Below are 22242 nucleotides of genomic sequence, written 5' to 3' on the forward strand. Positions count from 1 at the left end.
AAAATCTAATTAATAATTTTTTTCTTTTCCATTTTTTACTGCAATAACAAACAAACCTCTAAAAAAAAATTATTTTGGCATAAAAATTTTGAAAACAAATTCTTACTAAATGAATAAAAAAAGTTAAAATAAAATCTTTCATTTTTTGAAAAGACTTTCTGTCTTTATAGGTATATTATTTACAGCAGATGAAAGCATTTCTCTCTCCAAGCATTTTTTTTCCTCTTTCTATCTAAACAAAGATTTTTTGTTGCATTTGTACCATACAAATTTAGATCAATATTTGTCTTAACTGAATTTGCATTTTGATGTAAAAAGGAAAAAAAATTGAGATTTTTATTATAAGAAAGGGCACATTTGAGAGAAGGAAATATTATTTGAAGGGAGCAAGGCATATAGAAGAAAAGAAAGAGGATGAAATTAACCTCCTCTATTCTTATTCTTATTGTGCCTCCTCTCAGATCTTAGTATTTTGCAAGATTTGGCACTTCGGTTTCCTTAGATTGGTGGGTTTCTATTGTTTTTTTGGCTGAATCTGGATTTGGGTTTTGATCTGTTGCTTAAATTTCCAATAAACTTTTACATCTATAACAAGTTTCTGATTGATCATCTATCTGGGGTTTTTTTTTTTTTTTTTTTTTTTTCCTTTTCATTTCTGAATTCCAGGTGAAGTTAAATCCTGGGTTGGTCGGTTGATTGATCATTGGAGGATCCGTTTGTTTCTAAATTTTGAGTCAAAGAGAAAACTTTCATTCTCTATTGGATTACACTTTTGTTGTTAAAATAGAAGGTATTGAATTGTATCTGCATTATTCCGATTGGATTGCTATAATCAATAAACGACACAATTTTGATTTGTTATTATTAATTTGATTCACCGAAAAGGAATATTTTAGAATTGATTTTTGATTGCTCTACTGTTGTTATTGTTGCAATGAAATTTTTATATCTTGCATTGGATCCAATGATGAATTTGGCCTTTTTATGTTAAAGTGTGTATTTGACTTGCATTTGCGGATAGTTTGGACTTTCTGTTGATTGAACTAGTTTTTCTGGAATGTAGAAAAAGATGTCTGAGAATGGAAAGCTATTTATCGGTGGGATATCTTGGGACACCAATGAAGAACGTCTCAAGGAGTATTTCAGTAGTTTTGGTGAAGTGGTAGAGGCAGTGATCATGAAGGATAGGACCACTGGGCGTGCCCGTGGTTTTGGTTTTGTTGTTTTCTCTGACCCAGCTGTGGCTGAGAGAGTCATCAAGGAGAAACACAATATTGATGGCAGGATGGTAAGCTATTGATCTTTAAGCACACCTTTTGAGATTAATGTTGTGCAATGTACTATTCATTGATGCTATTAGCTTATTGAAGCAGGAGTTGAAAATTGAATTCCTTATCGGAGTTATGATTCTGATATTGTAATTGCAGGAATTCGTATAATTCTGGTTCTGTGTCCAACTAAATTTCAAAATTGAGCCAAGAGTAATCATGATTCCTCTTATTCATGTTTTTTTTTTTTGAAAGATATTGGTTATGTTTGTAATTCTCTTAATTTGGTATACTTGCATATATTGAGCTGAAAGAGGTTGTGCTGTTTAAGATTATTTTCATCATTGAGTTACTTATGCTCAGGTCGAGGCAAAAAAGGCAGTTCCTAGGGATGACCAGAACATTATGAGTAGAAGCACTAATAGCATCCATGGTTCACCTGGTCCAGGCCGCACAAGAAAGATATTTGTAGGAGGTTTAGCGTCTACGGTCACAGAGAGTGACTTTAAGAAGTATTTTGATCAGTTTGGTAATATAACAGATGTTGTAGTGATGTATGATCACAACACCCAAAGGCCTAGGGGTTTCGGATTCATCACTTATGATTCGGAAGAGGCGGTGGACAAGGTGTTGCTAAAAAAATTCCATGAACTGAATGGTAAAATGGTTGAGGTTAAACGAGCAGTTCCCAAAGAGTTATCACCTGGTCCCAGTCGTAGTCCCCTTGGTGGATATAACTATGGTCTGAATAGGGTCAACAGCTTTCTTAGTGGCTACACTCAGGGATATACTCCAAGCAGTGTTGGAGGCTATGGACTTAGGATGGATGGTAGATTTGGTCCAGTTGCTGGTGGTCGAAGTGGGTTTCCTCCTTTTGGTTCGGGTTATGGAATGGGCATGAACTTTGACCCAGGTTTGAACCCAAGTTTTGGAAATAGTGTAAATTTTAGTAGTAATATGAACTATGGACGGGGATTGAGCCCTTACTATATTGGTAATGCAAATAGATTTGGTAGTCCTATTGGGTATGATGGAAGTAATGGAGGTAATACTTCCTTTTTCAGCTCAGTGACCCGGAATCTTTGGGGAAGTGGGGGACTTAATTACAACACAAATGCTGCTAGTTCCAGTGCTTATATGGGATCTGGAAGTGGAAGTATAGGAGGAAGTGCCTTTGGAAATAGTGGAATTAATTGGGGTTCTTCTGCAATTTCCAGTCAAGGTGGAGAGAATAATGTTTCTAGCAATAGTGTCAATTTCAGCTATGGAAGTGGTGATAACAGCTTTGGGTTGGGAACAGCAGGTTATGGGAGAAACAGTGGGACCAATGTGGCACCAACATCATCATATGCAGCATCAAATGGTGGTTATGATGAAGCCTTTGCAGACCTTTATGGTGGTGCTTCAGTTTATGGGGATAACACTTGGCGATCATCAACATCTGAGCGAGATGGTTCTGGTTCCTTTCGCTATGGAATTGGTAGTGCCACTTCTGATGTTTCGGGTAAAAGTTCTCCTGGTTATGTTGGTGGATATAGCGTTAATAAGAGGCAAGCAAGTAGAGGTAAGACTTCTTACTTAGCATCCTAAGATCTCTCTGTGAATGATTTTCAGCTTGAGGAAATTTTCTGTAAATATTTTAAAGAATTATTACTGATGTTCATTTCATAGGAGTTTAGTAGAACAATCTTGTTTAAGTGTTGTAGAAGCATAACAAAAAGAACCTTACAAGATTTCATATGAGGACTCTGCTAGCTACTTTCTTTGGGCTAGATCTTAAATTTGACAGCACATTCCTCTCAGTAATATGATCTTTTGTTTCTTAATAGCTGCATGATGTGCTTGCTAGTTTTAGAAAAACTATGCCAGTCGAGATTGATAAACATCTTTTGAACATAATGAACATATCATTTACATTTGACAGTTTTTTTAACATCTCTGAAATTTGTTATATAATTTGGTAGCTTTTAATAAATCTTTAAATCTTCTAAGAGTGGACAAGAGAAAAAGAGATAATGAAGTTTTTGTTGAATCATTAATGCTACTAAAAATTTTAAGGTATGATATTAATGTTGAAACTGTTGTGTGAAAATAATTGTTGTCTTGTACAAAGATACTTATTATAGAGTAACAATAGCACAGACAAACTAAAACATTTCTCACCTATCTTATTGTTTGGTAGTTCTGTTGTTAACATGTTTGTCCTTTTACAAGTTGAATTTGGTTATTTTGGCTGCTAGTGACCCAGTGTTTCCTATGTCTAAGCCCCAAGTGAAAGGTTTTGAATGCACTAATTGTTTTGTAGAATTAGCAGCACTTTTAGTTTTATATTTATTATTTCGTATTTATGTTAGGATTTATAGGTTGTAAGCTATAAATACTTAATTTTATAATTTTCTTAAGAGTTTTTTTTTTTTATGGATTGTTGAGATATTCAGTTGTTGGAATTAGATTCTTTTACTCGTTCTTCCTTCTGATTATATAATTTTCTTAAAATTAGATTCTTTTATAAGTTCCTTATTTGTGCCTATTTCTTTCTATATTTCTTTATTTCCCCCTTTCTTCGGTATTCCTATCCTTCCTTCTAACTTGTGCTACGTCATTCATCTTCTTTTCAGCAGCTTAATGCCGGTCTTATGTTTTTTTCTAATCTTCTAGGCCTATCATTGCTTGAATTGTGATCAATCTTTCATTCCTTGATATATCTTCAGTATTTTTAAAGTTTAAAGCATAGTTCTAATTTGTAACAAACCTCTTCACTAGATATACGAAGTTTGGCCTCTGCTTGAGCATACTTTTTAAGTTCCGGTATGTTCCAAGTGGAAGTTCCATACTAGTTGCACTTTGTAATTTGATTTGTAGACACATTTGAGTCTTGTATTGATGCAAATATATGGTTTCAGATGCAACTCCTAAAATCTTTGACCTGGCACACAGCTATTGTGCATGTGTCAATTTATGATTTTGGACAGACATTCTATTGTGATTGCATGTGATAAAGTATGAACTGCAGAATTGTCTAACACTTATTGAAAATATAGTTTTGCATAAGCATCTTGAAAGAAATAGGTAACATTCTCTTCAGTCTATACAGGCAAACACCATACTCATGATTCCTTGACCACTGATTGCAAGAGCTCTAAGGTTTTTTCACTGTCATTTTTCATGGCACCTTAACATGATTGTCTTCGGACATTTCTTTTCTCCTCAGAACTTTTCCCATGCTTCTATGCACTTCTTCATGCAAATCGTATGTTGCTATTTTCTGTTTGTGACAGATACAAAGTCTTAGATTATTTTTTACGTAGAGAATATAAGTGTGTCTTATAAGGATATATATCTTCTGCCTCCACTTTCTATAGTTTGGTTTTTAGTCTTTTGATTTTAGAAATTTTGTTCCTTTTTTTGGGCTAGGCAAGTGAAGCAACTGTTTTTGCTCTCTCCTCTTATCCTTAAACTTCATTGGTCCTTTCATGTTAACTAGGTTTGGTGGTCAAGTGCCTACTCTACAATTCTTTCCACTTTATTGTGTTGTTATCAGGTTTCTAAGCATAAAATGAATCAAGTGCTTAGAGAAGAAGGATATCGGAAATTGAATGGCAAATACAAATGAGTTGAATTTGGGCGTTGCACATTTAGATTTAGCATTGTCTTTCTGATATGACATGGATCATGAACTTTAACCGTGATTCTCATGTTATTGACAGAGGGGTATCATTCTGTTTTCTTGACTTGTCAATAGTTTCTAGTCATTTTTTTTTTTTTTTTGCGGATTGAGACCCTATAATTTGCTTAAGGGGCTCTTATGTCACTTCTTACTTTGTCTTTTATTTATTTAAGGTCCTGAAAACATGATATAGTTACTAATAAGAGAGCTAAGTGTGTTATATTTCATTGTCAAAGAAGCATTAGTTTGTATCCAACCATTGTAAAACATGCACTCACATACAAAACCTGTAATTGCGCCTAAGGATGTCAATCTTACCCGTACCCCATGGGGAACCCGATTCCTTACCCGAATGGGGATGGAGATGGGTATCACATTGTGAGTATGGGGATAGAGATAGGAATGGGTATGATTTTAAATTTTTATTGGGTACGGGGATGGGGATGAGGATGGGTAATATAGCAGCCGTCCCTTACCCATATCCTATATATATATTTATATATTTTTAGTATATAGATTTTTTTATTAAATAATATAAATTATTATTTTAGATTAATTAAAATTAATATATTTTTATTGAAAAAATATCTATTAATATATTTTTATTGAAAAAATATCTATTAATATATATTTATAAAATATTACCTAAATATACAAGATAAAAATAAAAAAAAATAAAAAAAAATTTAGTTTTTAGTTTTTTGTTAAAAGCTATGGTTATGAGGATTATCCATACCCGTTAAATACCCATGGGGATGGGGATGGGGATGGGGATAAATTTAAAATACCTGTTGGGTATGGGTATAGGGATAGGTATAATATAAAAATTCGAGGATGGGGATGGGGAATGCTTTACCCTAGCCATACCCTACCTATTGACATCCCCAAAATTGCACCTAATGATACTAGCAGTCAAGTGATCCTTTTCAAAAGGTAGAAGGCAAATTAGAGGGATGTCTTAGTCAATGTCTTTTATGTATCTTCAAGTTATATTTGTTTATAAACTTTAATTAATAAAGAAGGATAATACATTTTGTTTATATACTTCTTTTACTAGAATAGGAAAAATATGTAACTTAGTCAATGTGCTTTGTTAGAAATTGAGCTGCCTGTCAAATTTAGGATAAGGGCTTCCACAATGTAAGATTATCCGCTGCCTCTATTACTCTGAAAAATGTTAACCTTGGGATAGACTTAGGTTCACAAGCAATTAGTGCTACATTGTTACTTTTCTTTTTCTTTTTTTTTTTTTTTTTTGAAAAAACCTGAATATACATTTTCATTTGTTCTTGGAAATCAGCATTTGTTTCATTTAAGGTGAATGCTTTTCCAGTGCCTTGTGTCTAAGTTCCCAGCATTTGAAGGTACCTTATGTCTCTAGAATGCTGCTGTCTGCATAAATGTTGTAGAACCCTCCAAAGACTTAAGGGAGCCACTATAAAAACGTTAAACCAATTATTGTTATACTTTTATGCTTCAGCCTATATATGAATCTAACACATGCCAACTTGCATTTGCGCCTTGCATCATATTATGGTGGATTGCGTGGCTTTTTTTTGGATATGCAAGGCGGCTTTGGTTTTACTTTCACATCTTTATTGTGAAATTTGTATCAAGTTAACACTCCAAAAACTGCTGTCTGCATAAATGTCGTTGAAACATTCCAAAGACGCAAGGGAGCCACTATAAAAACATTAAACCAATTATTATTATCCTTTTATGCTTCAGCCTATATATGAATCTAACACATGCCAACTTGCATTTGCACCTTGCCTTGCATCATATTATTGCGTGGCTTTTTTTTTTGGATATGCAAGGTGGGTTTGGTTTTACTTTTACATTTCTATTGTGAAATTTGTATTAAGTTAACAAAACTATAATGAAATGAGAAGGGATCAACTTAAATCAGTGTAAAACTAAAAAGTTTTAAACCTTTTTCTAACCCTTGATTTCAATAGATCTAAGGGATGAGAGAGATAAGTCAAAAATAGAAAAAAAATTGGTTTAATCTCATCTCTTGGATCTATTGAAATCAATGATTAGAAAAGGTGGTGTTACTTGATTCCTCCTCTAATGAAGTAATGGTTAGGTTATCAGTTGATATGGGACTTCATTTCATATTTGCTAGCTCTGTTATTTACTTTGCATGAAAATTTAAATGAATTATAAGTAATAGGAGTAGAAATAAATATAATTGAGTTGACCATTGGATATTTGGTATTCCTGCCAATCTAGAAGTTAAGTTATGGCGTTGCTATCACCGGAGAAAAAGAGGAGCCAAAATGTAAACCCTAATTGCACATAGGTGGAGTATTCTAAAGTTTAACTTAGGGCTTCAGCAACAATTGGGGATTTATAGATTTGAAGGATTTATCTCCTATATCCAACCATTGGATTCAAAAGAAGGAAAATGAAAAGGAAGGAAAAAACAAAGGAAACATCATTTGACATTTGGTTTTGAAAAGAAAGGGAAAAGAGACATTCTTTTATGGTCATCTATGGAAAGAACTACTCAAGAATCTTATACAGGGGTTCAATCAAGTAGATTGTTATCCAAATGGCATGATTAACAGTCATGGTTGGCAATTCCAAAGTTCTTCTAGCATTGAATTTCCTTTGGTGAGCAAAGATTCTTTTAACAATGCTAAAAGGATCTCTTGGCCTGAGGCAAGCATGGTATCAGAGTATGCGATAAAATGAATTCTACAAGAATCTGCTAATTAGCTAAGAAGGTCATAGGCTTAGAATCTATATTATTGATTTATTGTTATGTGCAGAGTTTCATGATTGCTCTTTTCCGCCTTATGGTCATAGATTTGATTGCCTGGTGATACAATAAATTAGTTGATTGTCCTCTGATGTGTATCATATCAATGATTTTACTTCACCAACTGGAAAATGTTGTTATTTTCATTATAATTTAGGTTTGAAATCTCTGATGCCACTTGTAATTGCTCTTAATACTATCTTGTTCCTTTGAAGAAGCAATCTTTTAATTTTTTAGTGTACTTTCTAAAACATTGTTATCAATTCAGTATTCTTGAGTTGGTTTCTCTGCGCTTACACATTTTGATTTTCTGTTGGTTCAGGAATCACTACATAGAAGATTATTTTGGTTATCACGATACTGTAGGTGAAGATAATCTTTTAAAGCAGGTGAATTCTGCTTATTTCCCTCATTAATATGTTTCTGTTAAAAGAAAGTTGGTTATCTAGAGCTAACTGGAGTGCCTGTTTTGGAGAATTAAATTTAGGGTTAGAGATCACAAGGGATTTTGTGTTAAGGCTTGAGTTTTGAGTTACCTTTTTAGGATTCTTTTTGGTATTTGAGTGAGATGTAAAATCAGATTGCGGGATATAGTCAGAAATGTATCATGCATCTCATGTGAGGCTGCGATACATTACTATATAGACTTTTTTTTTTCTCCTTGGATTTTATGTACTGTAATGGCTTCGGCAAAGTTGTGGCTTCTTGTCAGGTATGCTTTGTTTCTTTTTTCCGTATCTTCCATTATTTGGGGTTTGTCTTTAAGCCAGATTGTACCTGAGGTTCTTGTTGATTTACTAGTGTGCAACATTAAAAGGGGAAACCCATCTAGGGTCCCTCTGAATAAGTTACTACATATGCCTGATTCTTTCTGCAATGAAACTTTTGTGCAACAGGTAGAAATTTTCTTTGTGAAATACTGAAATGGATAATTTGAGTTGATTTTTTATCTAATACACTCTCGGACTACTAGATATGCAAGCCATGTTCATAATTAGTGGTATTTTGATGATTTTGAGCATAATAATGCATTCAGTTTGGTAAGCAAAGTGGGATCCACAATGTTTTGGACATCTCATTGCATTGTTTGAGCTTATTAAATGTATACATGTGCTTGGTTTTATGTCAGCTGTTTATGATATTAATTTGAATCAGGCGCTTGGACTTGGCATCACTCTCATTAGGTTCTGAGCATTATCATGTGGTCCAAGCTCTCTTTCCACGTTTTAATTGCTTGTTTCTCAAATGCCTTGCTTGGTCCATGCATAGAAACTACTTTGTACAACCACCAGTCGGGCCTGCTAGCCGCATGCAAAGTTCAGACATCACACTCTTTAATATGCTTCAGTCTTGGGGTGTATTTGGACTTGGTACTTAGAAGAAAGATTTTATTTCAATCGAATTTTTTAAAAGTTTCAAAATAAATTTATTTATTTCCATTGAAAAAATGAATTTTAAAATTAAAAAAATTTTCAGAACTTGAGGTGCCTTGAAATTTCATTATAATAAGTGTATGCAATCGTGTTTATCCTGACAGATAGGTGTACTTGAACCTTGTTCTACATGAGATAGGTGATTTTTTTTATTAAATTCTTTCAAGTCTCATCTCACTTTATATAGTCCATAGAAAATAAAAAATTTAAAAAATAAAATTTCATTTTATTTAATTTTAATATTTAATATTTTATATTATTAATAATATTTATACAATTTTATAAATTTAATAATACTTAATATTGTTATATTTATAATTATTTTTCTCATTAAATTTCAATAAACTAAATTCCTGTTAAAAATATTTATCTAAACAAAACATTTAAAAATAATACGATTTTGAAACGAAATATTTTAAAATGTTTCGATCCTGCAAGGACCTTAATGAAATTGCTCCATCCTTTTCTTCGGAGGCTTGCGAGTCCATGCACAATTATATCCTCTACGCATTTCTCCTTTTTTTAATTTGGGATAATTCCAAAGAACTGCAAGAATCAAACGCCATAATCATTTAGACGATTACACGAGCTCTTGCTGTCCAAGCATATCACACCATGATGCTTAAATTACTCAAAATTAACGATCTGAGAGTCTTTTGTCTATCTCAATCTCTGTCTCCACCAAAGCCTGTGTGAATGAGAGTCACTCAATGCATGCCTTGGAGATGTTGCATGATACAAGTTGCTCCCTCATGCATTCCACTATGAATAATGCTTATATTATGATGAATGGGAACACCGTAAAGGGAGGCCATTTGGCCTGCTGCATTCATTTGCTATGTTTTGCTGTAGTTCATTCTTTGATGTTACTGATTGAAGTTGAAAGAGCTAAAGTGGATGAAACATCACCAACTTTCTGACCTTTTGCAGCACTCTAAAATGTGGTTTTGATCAATTAATTTTGAACTAATTAATTTACAGGCTGTAAATTGTTAAATTCTAACCCTAGAAGGCTACACGAGGGAAACCCATAATTGATGGGGTAAAACTGATGGGGTGGGGCATTAGGCTGACAATCTTTACCTTTGAAAGAGCTTTGCCCATTGACCCTGAAAAAATGCATGAGCAAGCGCGGATAGTGATAAGATAACGCTACCGAGGAACATGTAGGTAGGGCAGGCATCTTGACTTCTGTTTTGTTTGAATCATTTTGATGCTGCTGACTAGATTATAACCGCATCCACCGTTGATGTTTCAACTTTTATGTCGTTTAATGGGCGGGGTTTGCAATTAAATAATGTTAATGATCGATCGAATTCGTGATTGCAATGTTCTTACAAAGACAAAGTTTTTACCCATGTAATTTACCTATTATCTTGTCATCGTTTGTTCGTGAATGAAGCATAATTGACTCTCTCTCTCTCTCTCTCTTTATTTCTTTAAGGCTTGTTTCGCACTGATGCATGGCTTTTCATCTTCAATTTCGGCCATCCAAGCTGTCGCCAAAAACATCCTGTGCAGATGCAGTTCACATAATTATTAATGCCTGTTTGAAACGAAATGATTACTGCTCATATTTTATATCAATGAAACAGTTCCTGAGATAGCTTCCATTAGCCCCCCTGAAAAAGAAAGGTATGCTAACACATATAAAAGGTGGTCGTGTAAGTTTGCATTAATATTGCTGCATGCTCTTGACATATGAATCAAAGTATAACTGTTGTTAAACGACATTCTGTTCTGCTTAAATAGGCAAAATGATGACATTGAATCGTGTATTTCTCCCGCTGCAGTTAAATTTGTGGAGAACCAATTAGAGTTTCCTGATCTGCACTAACATTACTTTGTCCTTGGTCGATTATGATCAATGGAATCTCCCATTTAGAAAATTTAAGAGCTTATCAGCTACTGGAGCATCATAAGTGCATATAGGTACACCTCGGAGATGCCAACAGTACTGCTTGTTGGTACTTCAAACTTAACATAAGTTAAGAGAAGTTTGCTAAAGCACAGTGACCAAAAATTGGTTTCAAGGAGTTGAGGAGCTTTGGGCAGAAAAAAACTGTTATTTATTATTAGTGTTGCAACATCGCTACAACGTCAAGATGGCCGAGTTGGTCTAAGGCGCCAGTTTCAGGTACTGGTCCGAAAGGGCATGGGTTCGAATCCCATTCTTGACAAAATGGCTTTTTACTTTTCTGGTTGGGCTTATTTGTAGCCATTTTATTGGCCCAGGACCCTTTTAAAAATTGGACTGACCTTTAATTTTTTTGAGATTGTGGTCTCAGAATTCTAAACCCAATGTTTACAGGCTTTCTTTCTTAGGATTGTTTTTTATTCAAATAAAATAATACAGATTGCTGAAGAAACAGAAATTCTCATTGATCTGCAAAATTGGCTTCTACTTTACATAGAGCATAAAACAAAAATTGTTGCTATGAACATAGCAACATATTTTATCATGTAAATTTGGCTGCAAACACAAGAAATAAAAACCTGTAGTTTCAAAGATGCATCCAGAAATTCCTTAGAACATTGGACTTGAAAGTTGACATCAAAAAATTAACCCCAAATGGGAATTTCTTTGTTGGCCTTTACCCAAATGGGATGTTTAGAGAACCATTTTAATCCGTCATTTTCATTTTCGTGTACTTTACTTAACTAAGGATTCCACTGTGCATTCCACTGTGGATTCCACTACCTTTATCTGATCCTGAAATCAGTCCTTCTCTCCTCATCTTCTCTTCTTTAGATTTTCTGCAGAATATCACCCAAGAATTCACTTCCAAAGCTATGCATATGCCTATCAATGTCGACAGGCACAAACAATACCCCAGCTTAGAATACGATCTGCTTTCTCCCATAACTTCAAAGCCTTGGAAAACATTCACCACCCCAATTACCACACAAGCATACCCTACAAAATGGTGGTAGGATTTCCAGTACTTCCTGAATTTATGTGTAGTCTTAGGCCTAAACAGCAGAGCAAGTGTTTGTAGTGCCCCCAAGCAAAATGCTGCAAACCCAAGCTTCCTATGGAGTCCATACGTCACTCCTGGTGACATATCACCCAGCCTGATCCCAATTGCAAATCCCACAGTTCCAAGGCAAAATGCTGACAACTGGATTCCTGAATGAACATAAAACCAAGTAGGTCCTAGCGCTTGTATGTGGCGCAAGTAGCGTGCTGTGACAGCTCCCATTGGTAGTAATAAGCCCCAGGACATGGCGTTAATGATTCCATGAACAAGTTTGAGTATATTAATGTTGTTGTGCTGTGTAGCTGCTGAGCCAGACAAGACATCAAACGTAGCAATGGAGGAAAGGTCATTAGAAGTTGTCGGATGGATGGTTGGGGAGTAGCCTTGAACATAGAGTCCTCTGTTCCAAACATGGTGAATTTTGGTCTTGTTTGGTTCAAGTTTTACCGTGGCATAAATTTGAACCGTGGCACCATTGTGTATAGTAGCCATTTTGCCACCATATAAGGTAGCTGATGAAGAAATCAAGTGGATATCAAGAGGGCGAGACAGGAGTGGGGATTTTTGGAGCTTAACAGTTGGGTCTAAAATGTAAGGAAGTAGTACTAGTTGACCGGAATTAGGGTCCGGAAAGGCGACAAGGGCCCGTGTACCGGTCATTTCCGGGGATGCAGGATTAATTCCCCATCCCACCCATCCGGAAGGTGAAATGAAAGCGCCAAAGAAGCAAAGGTCTAATGTGGCATTGTGGGGATGGAATGTCCAAGCAATTGAGGCTTGTTGGGTAGGAAGTGTCATGCATTTTTGAAAGGTTTTGGTGGCGGTGGTGGTGCTACAATGAGTCGAAGATGCAGTGTTTAGATGGAAAGAGAAAAGGAAAAAAAGGAAGAAAAAGATCATGGTTGTGGAAGAAGAATGGATGAGGCCTGAATGTAGTTTGGAAGCTTTTCTTGACATTTATGAGATTGGCACCAAAGGCTTTGTTGGGGCATTGAAAGCGGTCTGTCATGATGACTGTTGAACAAATTATGAGAATGTTGTGGAAGTGCTTAGCGTTGAAGTTAAGACTATTAAATTTTGAGTTTGGTAAATGTCTAAACAGAGGTTTAGGATGTGATTGTTCATAAGCAGTATTGAAATTCCTGATTAATATTTTTGATATATTCCTTTCATTTTTTAATTTATAGCGATAGTTTTTCTTATGATCTTAGCTCGAAAAAAATTGTTCAATGAAGAGTTTAACTTATTGAAACCATGAATATTTAATTGTTATATTATAAGATTCCTTCTTCATCCTGGATTTCAACTTATGATTAAATCTCTCCCATCATGCATCCAAATGAAATATTAATCTTCCAATCGGAAGAGGTTTGGTTGAAAATTATCAGGATTGTGCTGTGCTTGGCTTTGAAGCTAAGCTACAAAAATTGGAATGTCTGATTCTTTTGACCGTATTGTTAAAACTTTTAGCAGTAGGCCTCTCCACTTTATAAATCTTGGAAGCATCTTTTCATCATTGTTGAGAGCCATTTCTTAATTATTACTAAAGCTAATCTATAACCATGTTTTGTTAGTGACTGTCAGTGCAGCAAAAAGGTTAAATTGCAGCTTTCAGTGGATATGCCCTACTCATGCTCTGATTAATTTGAAAGGAACAATAATCATAGCAATTGGAAACCTCATTAAAATTCTAAAATCTCATGAGAAAAGTTTAATTTCAGAAAGCTTTGCACTCTGAGGCAGGTTTCAGATCTTCTTTCATCCATGCTTTTTTTTGCCCTTTTCGGTGCCCTCTTTATTGCACTCACGCCAATAAAGATGATCCCTGACTTTGGGTCGCCCTTTGTTGTGACCTCATTTTTACGCAAAAAATTAAGAACATTATTCTCAGTAATGATTTTTTTTCTTGTTGCCGAAGAGAAAATTTTATTACACAATCATGACAAAATTTGGTGATAATCAAATCTCAGTCTTTCCACTTTGCCGTTTCATTTTACAAATGTACCCAATGCTTCTATTGGGTCTCCTTACCAAATTTAATTAGTAATATCATGTATTTTATGTATTTTATAGCACTATAAAAAAATAATGTCATGTATGACTTTTAAATGTAGTAAAATGTTTAATATAATATTTAAATTTTAAAAAATTTTAATTAAATATTTAAATTATAAATTTATTAACAAATATAGTATTTGAAGGGTTATTTATAACCACATATCATTATTTTAAACTAATTAGATTGAGTTTATTAGTTAGTAAATTTATAGTTTAGGTATCATAGATTTTTAAAATTTAAATATTATATTAAATATTTTATTATAGTTTAGAATCTATTGGTAACATTAACCAAATAAAAAAATATATAAATGATTAAAGTGACAAAATTTTATCTCCTTGTAAAATTTTGGGTTAAATATAAAAATGACTTATGTATTATACATTTTATGTCAGTTTGGTACTAAAAAAATAAAATTATCAATTTGGTATTTGAATTTTCATTCTATCCTCTACTTTGATATTTGAGACTAAAGCCATCAGTCAACTTGTTCACATAATATGAATATTCAATAAGATGTAAATGTGCGTCAAAAAATTTTAGTCAACATTATTTCATCAATTGTTATATCAACAATAAAAGAAAATTTTAAAAAACTTTCTAACAAATTTAAATTTTTTTAAAAAAATCTAAAATATTTTAAAAATTATAAAAATTAAAAAACAAAAATATTTTAAAAAATTATAACAATTATGAAAATTTAAAAAATTCAAAAAGTCTCAAAATTTTAATAAAAAATCTAAAAAATTCCAAAATTATGAAAATTCAAAAAAATAAAACTTTTAATAAAATAAAAAATGTCTTAAAATTGAAAAAATTTACAACAAATTTAAAAAATTGAAAATACAAAAATCTTAAATTTTTTGAAAAAAATCTAAAAATAGTAAAAAGTTGTATAAAATTTTTAAAAATTCTTAAAATTTTTCATTTTTTTGAATCTTACAATTTTAATTTTTTATATATTTGTTGAAATTTTCATATATTTCTTAATTTTTTATTTTTATTAAATTTTTACATTTTTATTTTTCAAAATTTTTTTATTTTTTATAATTTTTGAAATGTTTCAGTTTTGTCATAACATATTGATCTGAGGACTTGATTACTAGACGTTAAATATCGAGAGTCACTATCAATTTTTTTTGTTAAGGTGTGATTGGTTATCAAGTTGAAATTACTCCTTTTAAAAAAATCTTAAGTTCAGTTAAAATTTCATTAAAAATATAAGTTTTGGTTAAAATGATTTTTGATTTTTTTTGCTTTTTTTTTTTTTTACGTTGAGATCCTCGCTACTAGGGGTTATGGTTTTTTTAATTTTATTTTGTTATTTTTGGTTTTTTAGTAGGCTAGAAAAACCCTCTTTTTTTTTTTTAGGTTTTTTTTTTTTAATTTCTAACAGAGTTTTTTTTTTTTTTTTGCAAGGTTTCTTCTTTTTTTGGGTTTCATATTTTTCTAGGTTTACTAGTTTTTGTCTTTGCAAGGTTTTTGCCTCTTAGATTTATAGGAAAAAATTTTTATTTATAAACCTTTTTTAAAATTCAAATCTCAAATTTTCTGGGATTGAGATCTTATATTTTTAAAATTTTTATTGAATTTTCAAAGCTACAAGTGGATTTTTAATAGCTAAATTTCGCATTGTCAAATTAGATAGGAGTGTAAGGTGGTTGTGGGGTGGTGGTGCATTCAGTGCATTTAATACATCCAAAGACTTTTAGATCAAAAAATCCAAAAAAGAGAAGGAAGAAAGAAAAAAGAAAGAAAAAATAATAAAAAATAAAATTATATCTAAAATAAATCGGACAAAAATGAGTGTTTATAAGTTTTTTGAAATTTTGAAAATTTTCCTAATTTTTAAAAAAAATTTCAATTTTTTTTAAATTTGAATATTTTTTCAAAAAATTTAGGGTTTTCTTTAAATTTTTAGCATTTTTAAAAATTTTTGAATTTTTTTGAATTTTAAGAAAAATTTATTTTTATTAAAATTTTTATTTTTTTTGAAAATTTCAAAATTTTTTTAATTTATTGTATTTTTATTAAATTTTTGAAATATTTTTGAATTTTTTAAAATTTTAAAAATATTTCAATATTTTAATTTTCTGATAATATTTTTATTTTTAAAATTTTTTGAAATTTTCTTTTAATTTTGACGTGATAATTATTGATATGACATTAACTAAATTTTTTGACATATGTTAGTAATTTATTAAATATTTATATCTTGTTAGCAAGTTGATTCAAAGTAAATAAAGAATTAAAAATTAAAATACTAAATTGATAATTTTAATATTTTATATACTAAATTGAAAAAAAAAATTTTTATAATTAACCCTAAAATTTTATTAAAATCCAACTTAATTCAGCTTGACTTGATTAAACAATCAATAATCAAAAACCCAAATAATTTGAATTCAAAATTCTTGGAATTAATCATATGTTACATTAAAGGCTTCGATTTGAATATTGTTGCAGTTGATAAATTCTAGCATTTTATCTAAGTATTTTATGTTGACAATAATACATTTCATGCTTTAATAATAACTAAATAAGTTTCGTATTTTTCCTGGTCGTATTATTTTTATATTATTGATCTTTAATATAAGATGCATATGGTCATCATTAATTTATGGTATATATTTTAATTTTGATTACAATAATTTTGCAGGATCATATTAAGATTTTTTTTCCTACATATTTTGTAACTATCCAATTGTGTGAGTTACACTCGGACAACCAGCGGGCATCTTTTCAGTTAAAACCTAAAACGACAGCGTGGCGTAAACCCCTTGCCAGATCGCAAAGCCAAAAGCCTAGCCCAACAACTACTGTTGGCTGGGCTCTCTCCCAGTTTGATCCTAGGCGAGTTTAGCCGGAGGACAACAGACAAGCAGAAGTGATGGGAGTGAGCTTGGAAGGACAGAAGGTGATAATGGTACCATACATGGAAGCACATGTCCCAGAGTACCATGTTTGGATGCAGGACCCTGCTCTCCTTCAAGCCACCGGATCAGAGCCCCTATCCCTCCAACAGGAATACGATATGCAGCTCTCTTGGAACCAAGACCCTCTCAGTTCTCTCTCTCTCTCTCTCTCTCTCTCTTTATACAAAACCCTTTTCTTCTTTTGATTGTTTGTCCCTATTACTCAATTGGGTTCGCTTTGTTTTTGCATTTTGAGTTTTTAATTAAGACTTTCAAGCTTGTTGTCTTCAACAGAGAAAACTTTCATTGTTTTGGATAAGGAGATGGTTGAGGGAAAGTTTGTTCATGGGGATCCCCATGTAGAAGGTCAGCTAAATTTATAACCTTTCCTTCCTTGATAGCAGCGAATTTTGTGGGCAATTTATCACTTTAAAAATTTTAAACTTCATAGTTGATTACCTTTTGTTTTTTTTTTTTTTTTTAATGTTATTTTTAGAAATTGTTTTAAGAATTGTTATATTCGCCTGTTATGATTTATGAGGGACTGATGGTAAATGATGATCCAGCCATGGTTGGGGATGTTAATATCTACATGAATGATTTGGATGACCCACAATTGGCAGAGATCGAAATTATGATAGCTGAACCAAAAAGGTACTTGCTTTTCACTTCTTTAGAATACACAAATCTAATTGTAGAGAGAAACTTCTTGCCTTGCCCCATCTTTTCTTCTTATTTGTGTGTTTTTAGAATAGTCAACATGACTTTTTTTTTTTAATATTTATTTCATTTCTCTTTTAAAATTTATTGGTTTTGGTTGCCTTTTTCTTCTTTTATGTATTGTTATCATACTGATGAATCATTTATGAGCAAGAGTGCTGTGGAGTTGAGGTATTGTTAAAATAATTGGTGGACATCAGCATGTAGAGCATGTTATGATGACTGTGGGTGGTCGGGCTTATGCATACTGTAATTATCCTCTTCCTTTCTGGCATCTTCCTCGATCAAGTTTTATAATAATAATAATAATAAATACTGTTCATACTGGTCTGCTCCTCTGTAACTGAATGGAATTATCTCATTTTTTCCAGTTTCTGTCTGTGTCCTTTTCAAATATTTGTATTGTGTGCTTAGAAGCATGATTGATTAGATAATACAACTCTTGGGGGGAGAAAAAGAATAAAATAAAATGATCAATTCTGACAAATTGGCAGGTGTAACACTCTAAATCTTTACATATATCTCAGATGAAAAGGTTAACTGCCAATTTGGATTTTCATTTCTTGCTGTTATCCTTCCTGATTCACTTGTGTAATCCTGGTTTTTGAGCTCAGTCGCGCGTATCATATCGTATAAATTTTTGAACAACCTTGGTCATTCTGATAAATTCTCCTAAAATTTTCTCGGTCCTTTTGATATTTGTCAGTGGCCTCCAGTCCCTTTTCTTAGCACATATAGTAAATAAATAATACTAATGTAAAGACTTTTTGATGGATGAATAATGATTGAAAACAGTTTGGGGGAAAACATAATTCTAAATGTGGCAATGCTTGCAAGGATAAGTTGAAATTCTTTTGGTCTCAAAGGCTTCGTTATTTCATGTTGAGTGTATAAATGAAAATTTCAGACTCACATTTTTTGAAAACATTTTTCTAGTTCATTTGTCCTTCTATTTTATGTGCTATATATCATCTGCGAAAGAAAAGAAAGGTTAAAAAACTGTCTACTTTTTTTTTCATAGACAAAACTGCACACTTGGTTTAAATGCCCTTTTTTAAAAATATTCCCTTTCAATCTTATCTCTTATTGTTTTGCTTATGCTAGAATAGCCGTGGTAAGGGCCTTGGGAAAGAATCTGTCTTGATGATGATGGCCTATGCAGTTCAGAACTTTGGAATCCATGTCTTCCGTGTTAAAATTGGAGAATCAAATGGATCTTCTCTTAGTTTGTTTCAGAAATTGGTCTCTCTCTATCTATCTATCTATCTATCTATATATATATATATTTGTATAGATGTTTATACACATTCATGCAAGGCATTCATTGTGAAGTATTAATGTCCAAGCTTTTGCATGGAGGTTAAGAGATTCACATGCAAATGCAATATGTTTGTATACTTGTTCATCCTGGTTGATAATGCCTTTATGATTCGTGTAGGGCTTTGAGGAGGTTTCTCATAGCGAAATCTTCAAGGAGGTGAGATATTCCTTATGTCATCAAAAGTGGTTGGGCACACCCGTCCCTTGGTTTATTGGAACTTAGGAGTGTCTTTGCTCTTAATTTGCCACATCTAACTTTACATATGTAAGCCATTTTAATAACCAAAACTAGTTTATGGCTTTAAATAAGGATCTCATTTTTACCGGGCTTACTAAGAATATGGTTGTGAATGGGGTATAGTGGCTCATATGCTGTTTATCCAAAATTGTTATTTGGATTTAAGGTTCAATAATTGGGATAAAATCGCCTACTCTTTAGATATATTAATTATAAGTAGCAGATCGACCTAATTTGATGACTTTACTATTTTGTATTCATAGTCTGGCCCCAGCCCAAGGTAGTAAAAAGAAGACAACAATTAATTGGATAGCAGAGAACTTCAAGAAAATTCTTGTTCAAAAGAATCTAAAGTAGTTGGATCATGCTTATACTTTTCACCGCACAGTTAATGTTCAACATGAACTGCATGCGTGCTCACTGGCTGAACCCTGGCAAACATTAGTCTTATGTTTCTTGACCAACCAAGGTTCTAAGAGACTAGCTGATTATAAATGTCAATAAGGGTGGTTTATATGTTCCCTGTTTAATTTTTCTACTTTTTTTTCCTTCCTGCATGATTGACAGGTAACATTGGAGTTGCCGGTGACAGAGGAAAAGCAAGAGGAGCTTTCACGGTTGTTTGGTAATGTGGTTACACATACGTAGCCCATAGTAAGCTGTAATTTATTTTCCCCTTGAGTTATTAGTGAAAGGAAACACTTGCATTAGAATCCTTTGCAATCATGCTTAGAAGCTGAATTTGGTTAGAGTTGGATGGTACACTAAAAACACTTAAAATTCCTTTTTAGTTGGGTACTTCCAAGGAGGTTAGACAGGTGTTGGTTAGAGTACTGAGAAGGCCACTCTTAAGTTTGATGTAAGAGCTGATTTGTTATATCCTTCATGATTTTGATAGAGGATCTAGGCCATTTTTTGGGATATTTAAGGTGATATTTTGACTGCCAAAATATTGGCAAAACAAGCATCAATTAGTAATAGCGAGTTGTAGAAACTAGAATTGCATGTGAATGGCAATTGCTTGAATCTGATAGTTGGAACATTAATGTGAATGCTGAGTTTTCAGGAAGAACCACGTAAAGGTTTTTGATATTGGTGATGGTGAAGATGATCAATAATGTCAAAAACTTGCAATTGCCATAATGACAAACAACGATGAATGGCATAAACATTAACAGATTAATGACATAGTCGACGACTGATTTAAAACATTATAGTTGGGATTAAACATTATTGACGACTGATTTAAAACATTATAGTTGGGATTAAACATTCTGGTTTCTTCCAAAATTTTCCTTAAGGTGACAGAAAATCGAGCAGTCCCAATGACAGAACATTCTGACCTGATAGAGGATGAACCTAGGGAATGTTGTTTGAAACTGAACTTCCAGCTTGCCGGACATGATTAAAAGTAGTTTGGTCACCTAATGGACCTAGGACAGCAAAGATAATCATCTCATTGTTATCAAATTCTTCTGAGATATCGGGAACTGGTAATCTGAGCGCCCCAGGCTGCATTGAAGGGTTATAACTTGTTATCAACGTTGTATAAGCAATCATACTGCCACTAGAATCGCGAAAAGCAACACTTGCTTGAGATCCAATCATGCCTCTTCCCATTGGATTTATTGCCCACGCAATCCATCCCCTGGGAATCTGGGTGGCTTTGTAAGCAATCCGAACCTTCATAGCGAGTGAACTGTAGTTCCAGTGTATCGATGCTTGAAGAACTGGGAGGTCAGTACATGAATTGAAGACTTGTTACCTGGAATGTGTATTTCGAGTAAGTTTGAGCTAAGGAAGTGAAGACTGAAGACCAGAGTTGTAAGAGTGCTACTCAGAAAGATTATCGTTGTGGTTAAACCCATGAGATGTATTGAACATAAGGGGAGCGCATTACTGTTGGGTCATGTATGTCGTCTCAAGTCTCAACATCATTTCCAACCTAATAGGCTGGGGCGCATTACTAATTTCAAATGAAGGCCTAATCAAGGAAGCGTACATTTTTTGCACGAACCAACAAGAAATAATCTGAATATACTTGAAGATGGCTTAAATTATATTATCTAAATTGAAGTAAACATAAATTTAGAAATCGAAAAACACATGGAATTATTTATTTATTTATTTATCCATTCTACTAAGTTATGAAGCTGGGAAATTATCCCCCCCCCCAAAAAAAAAAAAAAAGATAGCTGGTTTGGGATCTTCATTTCCAGTAAGTAGGGGTATAGTAATAAAAGAACGTCAAGCATAGTGAGAATCCTTTCACTCACGCTACCAAATGAAACCTATAGCAATTATATGAAAAATTTATTCCTAGTGCCTAGGAATCATTGTGTGAATAGCCTTTCCCATTTGTCTTTAGGATTAACTATAACAAAATTGCCAAGAATTCAGAATTCGTCTAGACCATAAATGGTCTAATGGAGAAAAAAAAATTGTTTCAGAATTCAATTTTGTACACACATATTTTCCATATTCGAATTGTGAGCGTTGGACCATCTTTAATTTTTTTCTTCTCCGACTACGTAGTAAAATTCTGCGTCTGTTTATACTTCTTTGGTAGGCACTGCCACCCTATTGTAGCACCATTACACACGTATGTACATGCTTTCGAGAAATCAAAAGATAAATTTGTGGAGTTCCAATGACCTTGCGGCTAATTGTGACCTCCTTTTTTGATGAAATAAAGGAGAAAAAAAAAAGTCAATTTCCTTAATTTGATCATAATTATTTTCTTGAATTTGTTTGCCAAGCCAACAAAAAAGAAAATTAAATAAATGCTACGTATAAGTCCTTTCAAACATGTCTATTAGCGTTGTTGAAATTTAATATGACGATGACAATTAAAACGGTTTCAAACATATTCCA

At 32.9% G+C, this 22242-nt stretch overlaps 1 protein-coding gene, 1 non-coding gene and 3 pseudogenes across 4 annotated transcripts; 3 read left to right on the forward strand and 2 right to left on the reverse strand.

Moving 5' to 3' along the window:
* The first annotated feature begins 263 nt into the window (after window positions 1-263).
* LOC111305564 (heterogeneous nuclear ribonucleoprotein 1-like) lies at window positions 264-2886 on the forward strand (annotated as a pseudogene). Its single transcript, XR_016331215.1, has 4 exons — window positions 264-506; window positions 667-790; window positions 1064-1288; window positions 1632-2886. The product of XR_016331215.1 is annotated as a heterogeneous nuclear ribonucleoprotein 1-like (transcript).
* Window positions 2887-11234: 8348 nt separating this feature from the next.
* TRNAL-CAG (transfer RNA leucine (anticodon CAG)) lies at window positions 11235-11315 on the forward strand. Its single transcript has one exon. It is a non-coding gene; the product is annotated as a tRNA-Leu (tRNA).
* A 141-nt stretch (window positions 11316-11456) lies between these two features.
* Window positions 11457-13247, reverse strand: LOC111306216 (cytochrome b561 and DOMON domain-containing protein At2g04850 pseudogene; annotated as a pseudogene).
* Window positions 13248-16921: 3674 nt separating this feature from the next.
* On the forward strand, window positions 16922-20399 carry LOC111305565 (Acyl-CoA N-acyltransferases (NAT) superfamily protein). 2 transcript variants are annotated; one of them, XM_089750652.1, is made up of 6 exons: window positions 16922-17240; window positions 17385-17456; window positions 17657-17744; window positions 18920-19052; window positions 19249-19395; window positions 19936-20399. In XM_089750652.1, the coding sequence occupies exons 1-5, from the start codon at window positions 17066-17068 to the stop codon at window positions 19351-19353; spliced, it is 573 nt and encodes a 190-aa protein (XP_089606778.1). In that variant the 5' UTR covers window positions 16922-17065; the 3' UTR covers window positions 19354-19395; window positions 19936-20399. The 2 variants fall into 2 exon arrangements, with proteins under 2 accessions (XP_089606778.1, XP_022758948.1); XM_022903213.2 differs by having other exon boundaries at window positions 16938-17240; window positions 19249-19287.
* An 82-nt stretch (window positions 20400-20481) lies between these two features.
* LOC149512878 (cytochrome b561 and DOMON domain-containing protein At5g47530 pseudogene) lies at window positions 20482-21332 on the reverse strand (annotated as a pseudogene).
* Between the last annotated feature and the right edge of the window lie 910 nt (window positions 21333-22242).

The sequence above is a fragment of the Durio zibethinus genome, chromosome 21, assembly GCF_047325235.1.
Source record: "Durio zibethinus cultivar Kanyao isolate XHJ-2024 chromosome 21, ASM4732523v1, whole genome shotgun sequence".
Classification (NCBI taxonomy): Eukaryota; Viridiplantae; Streptophyta; class Magnoliopsida; order Malvales; family Malvaceae; genus Durio; species Durio zibethinus.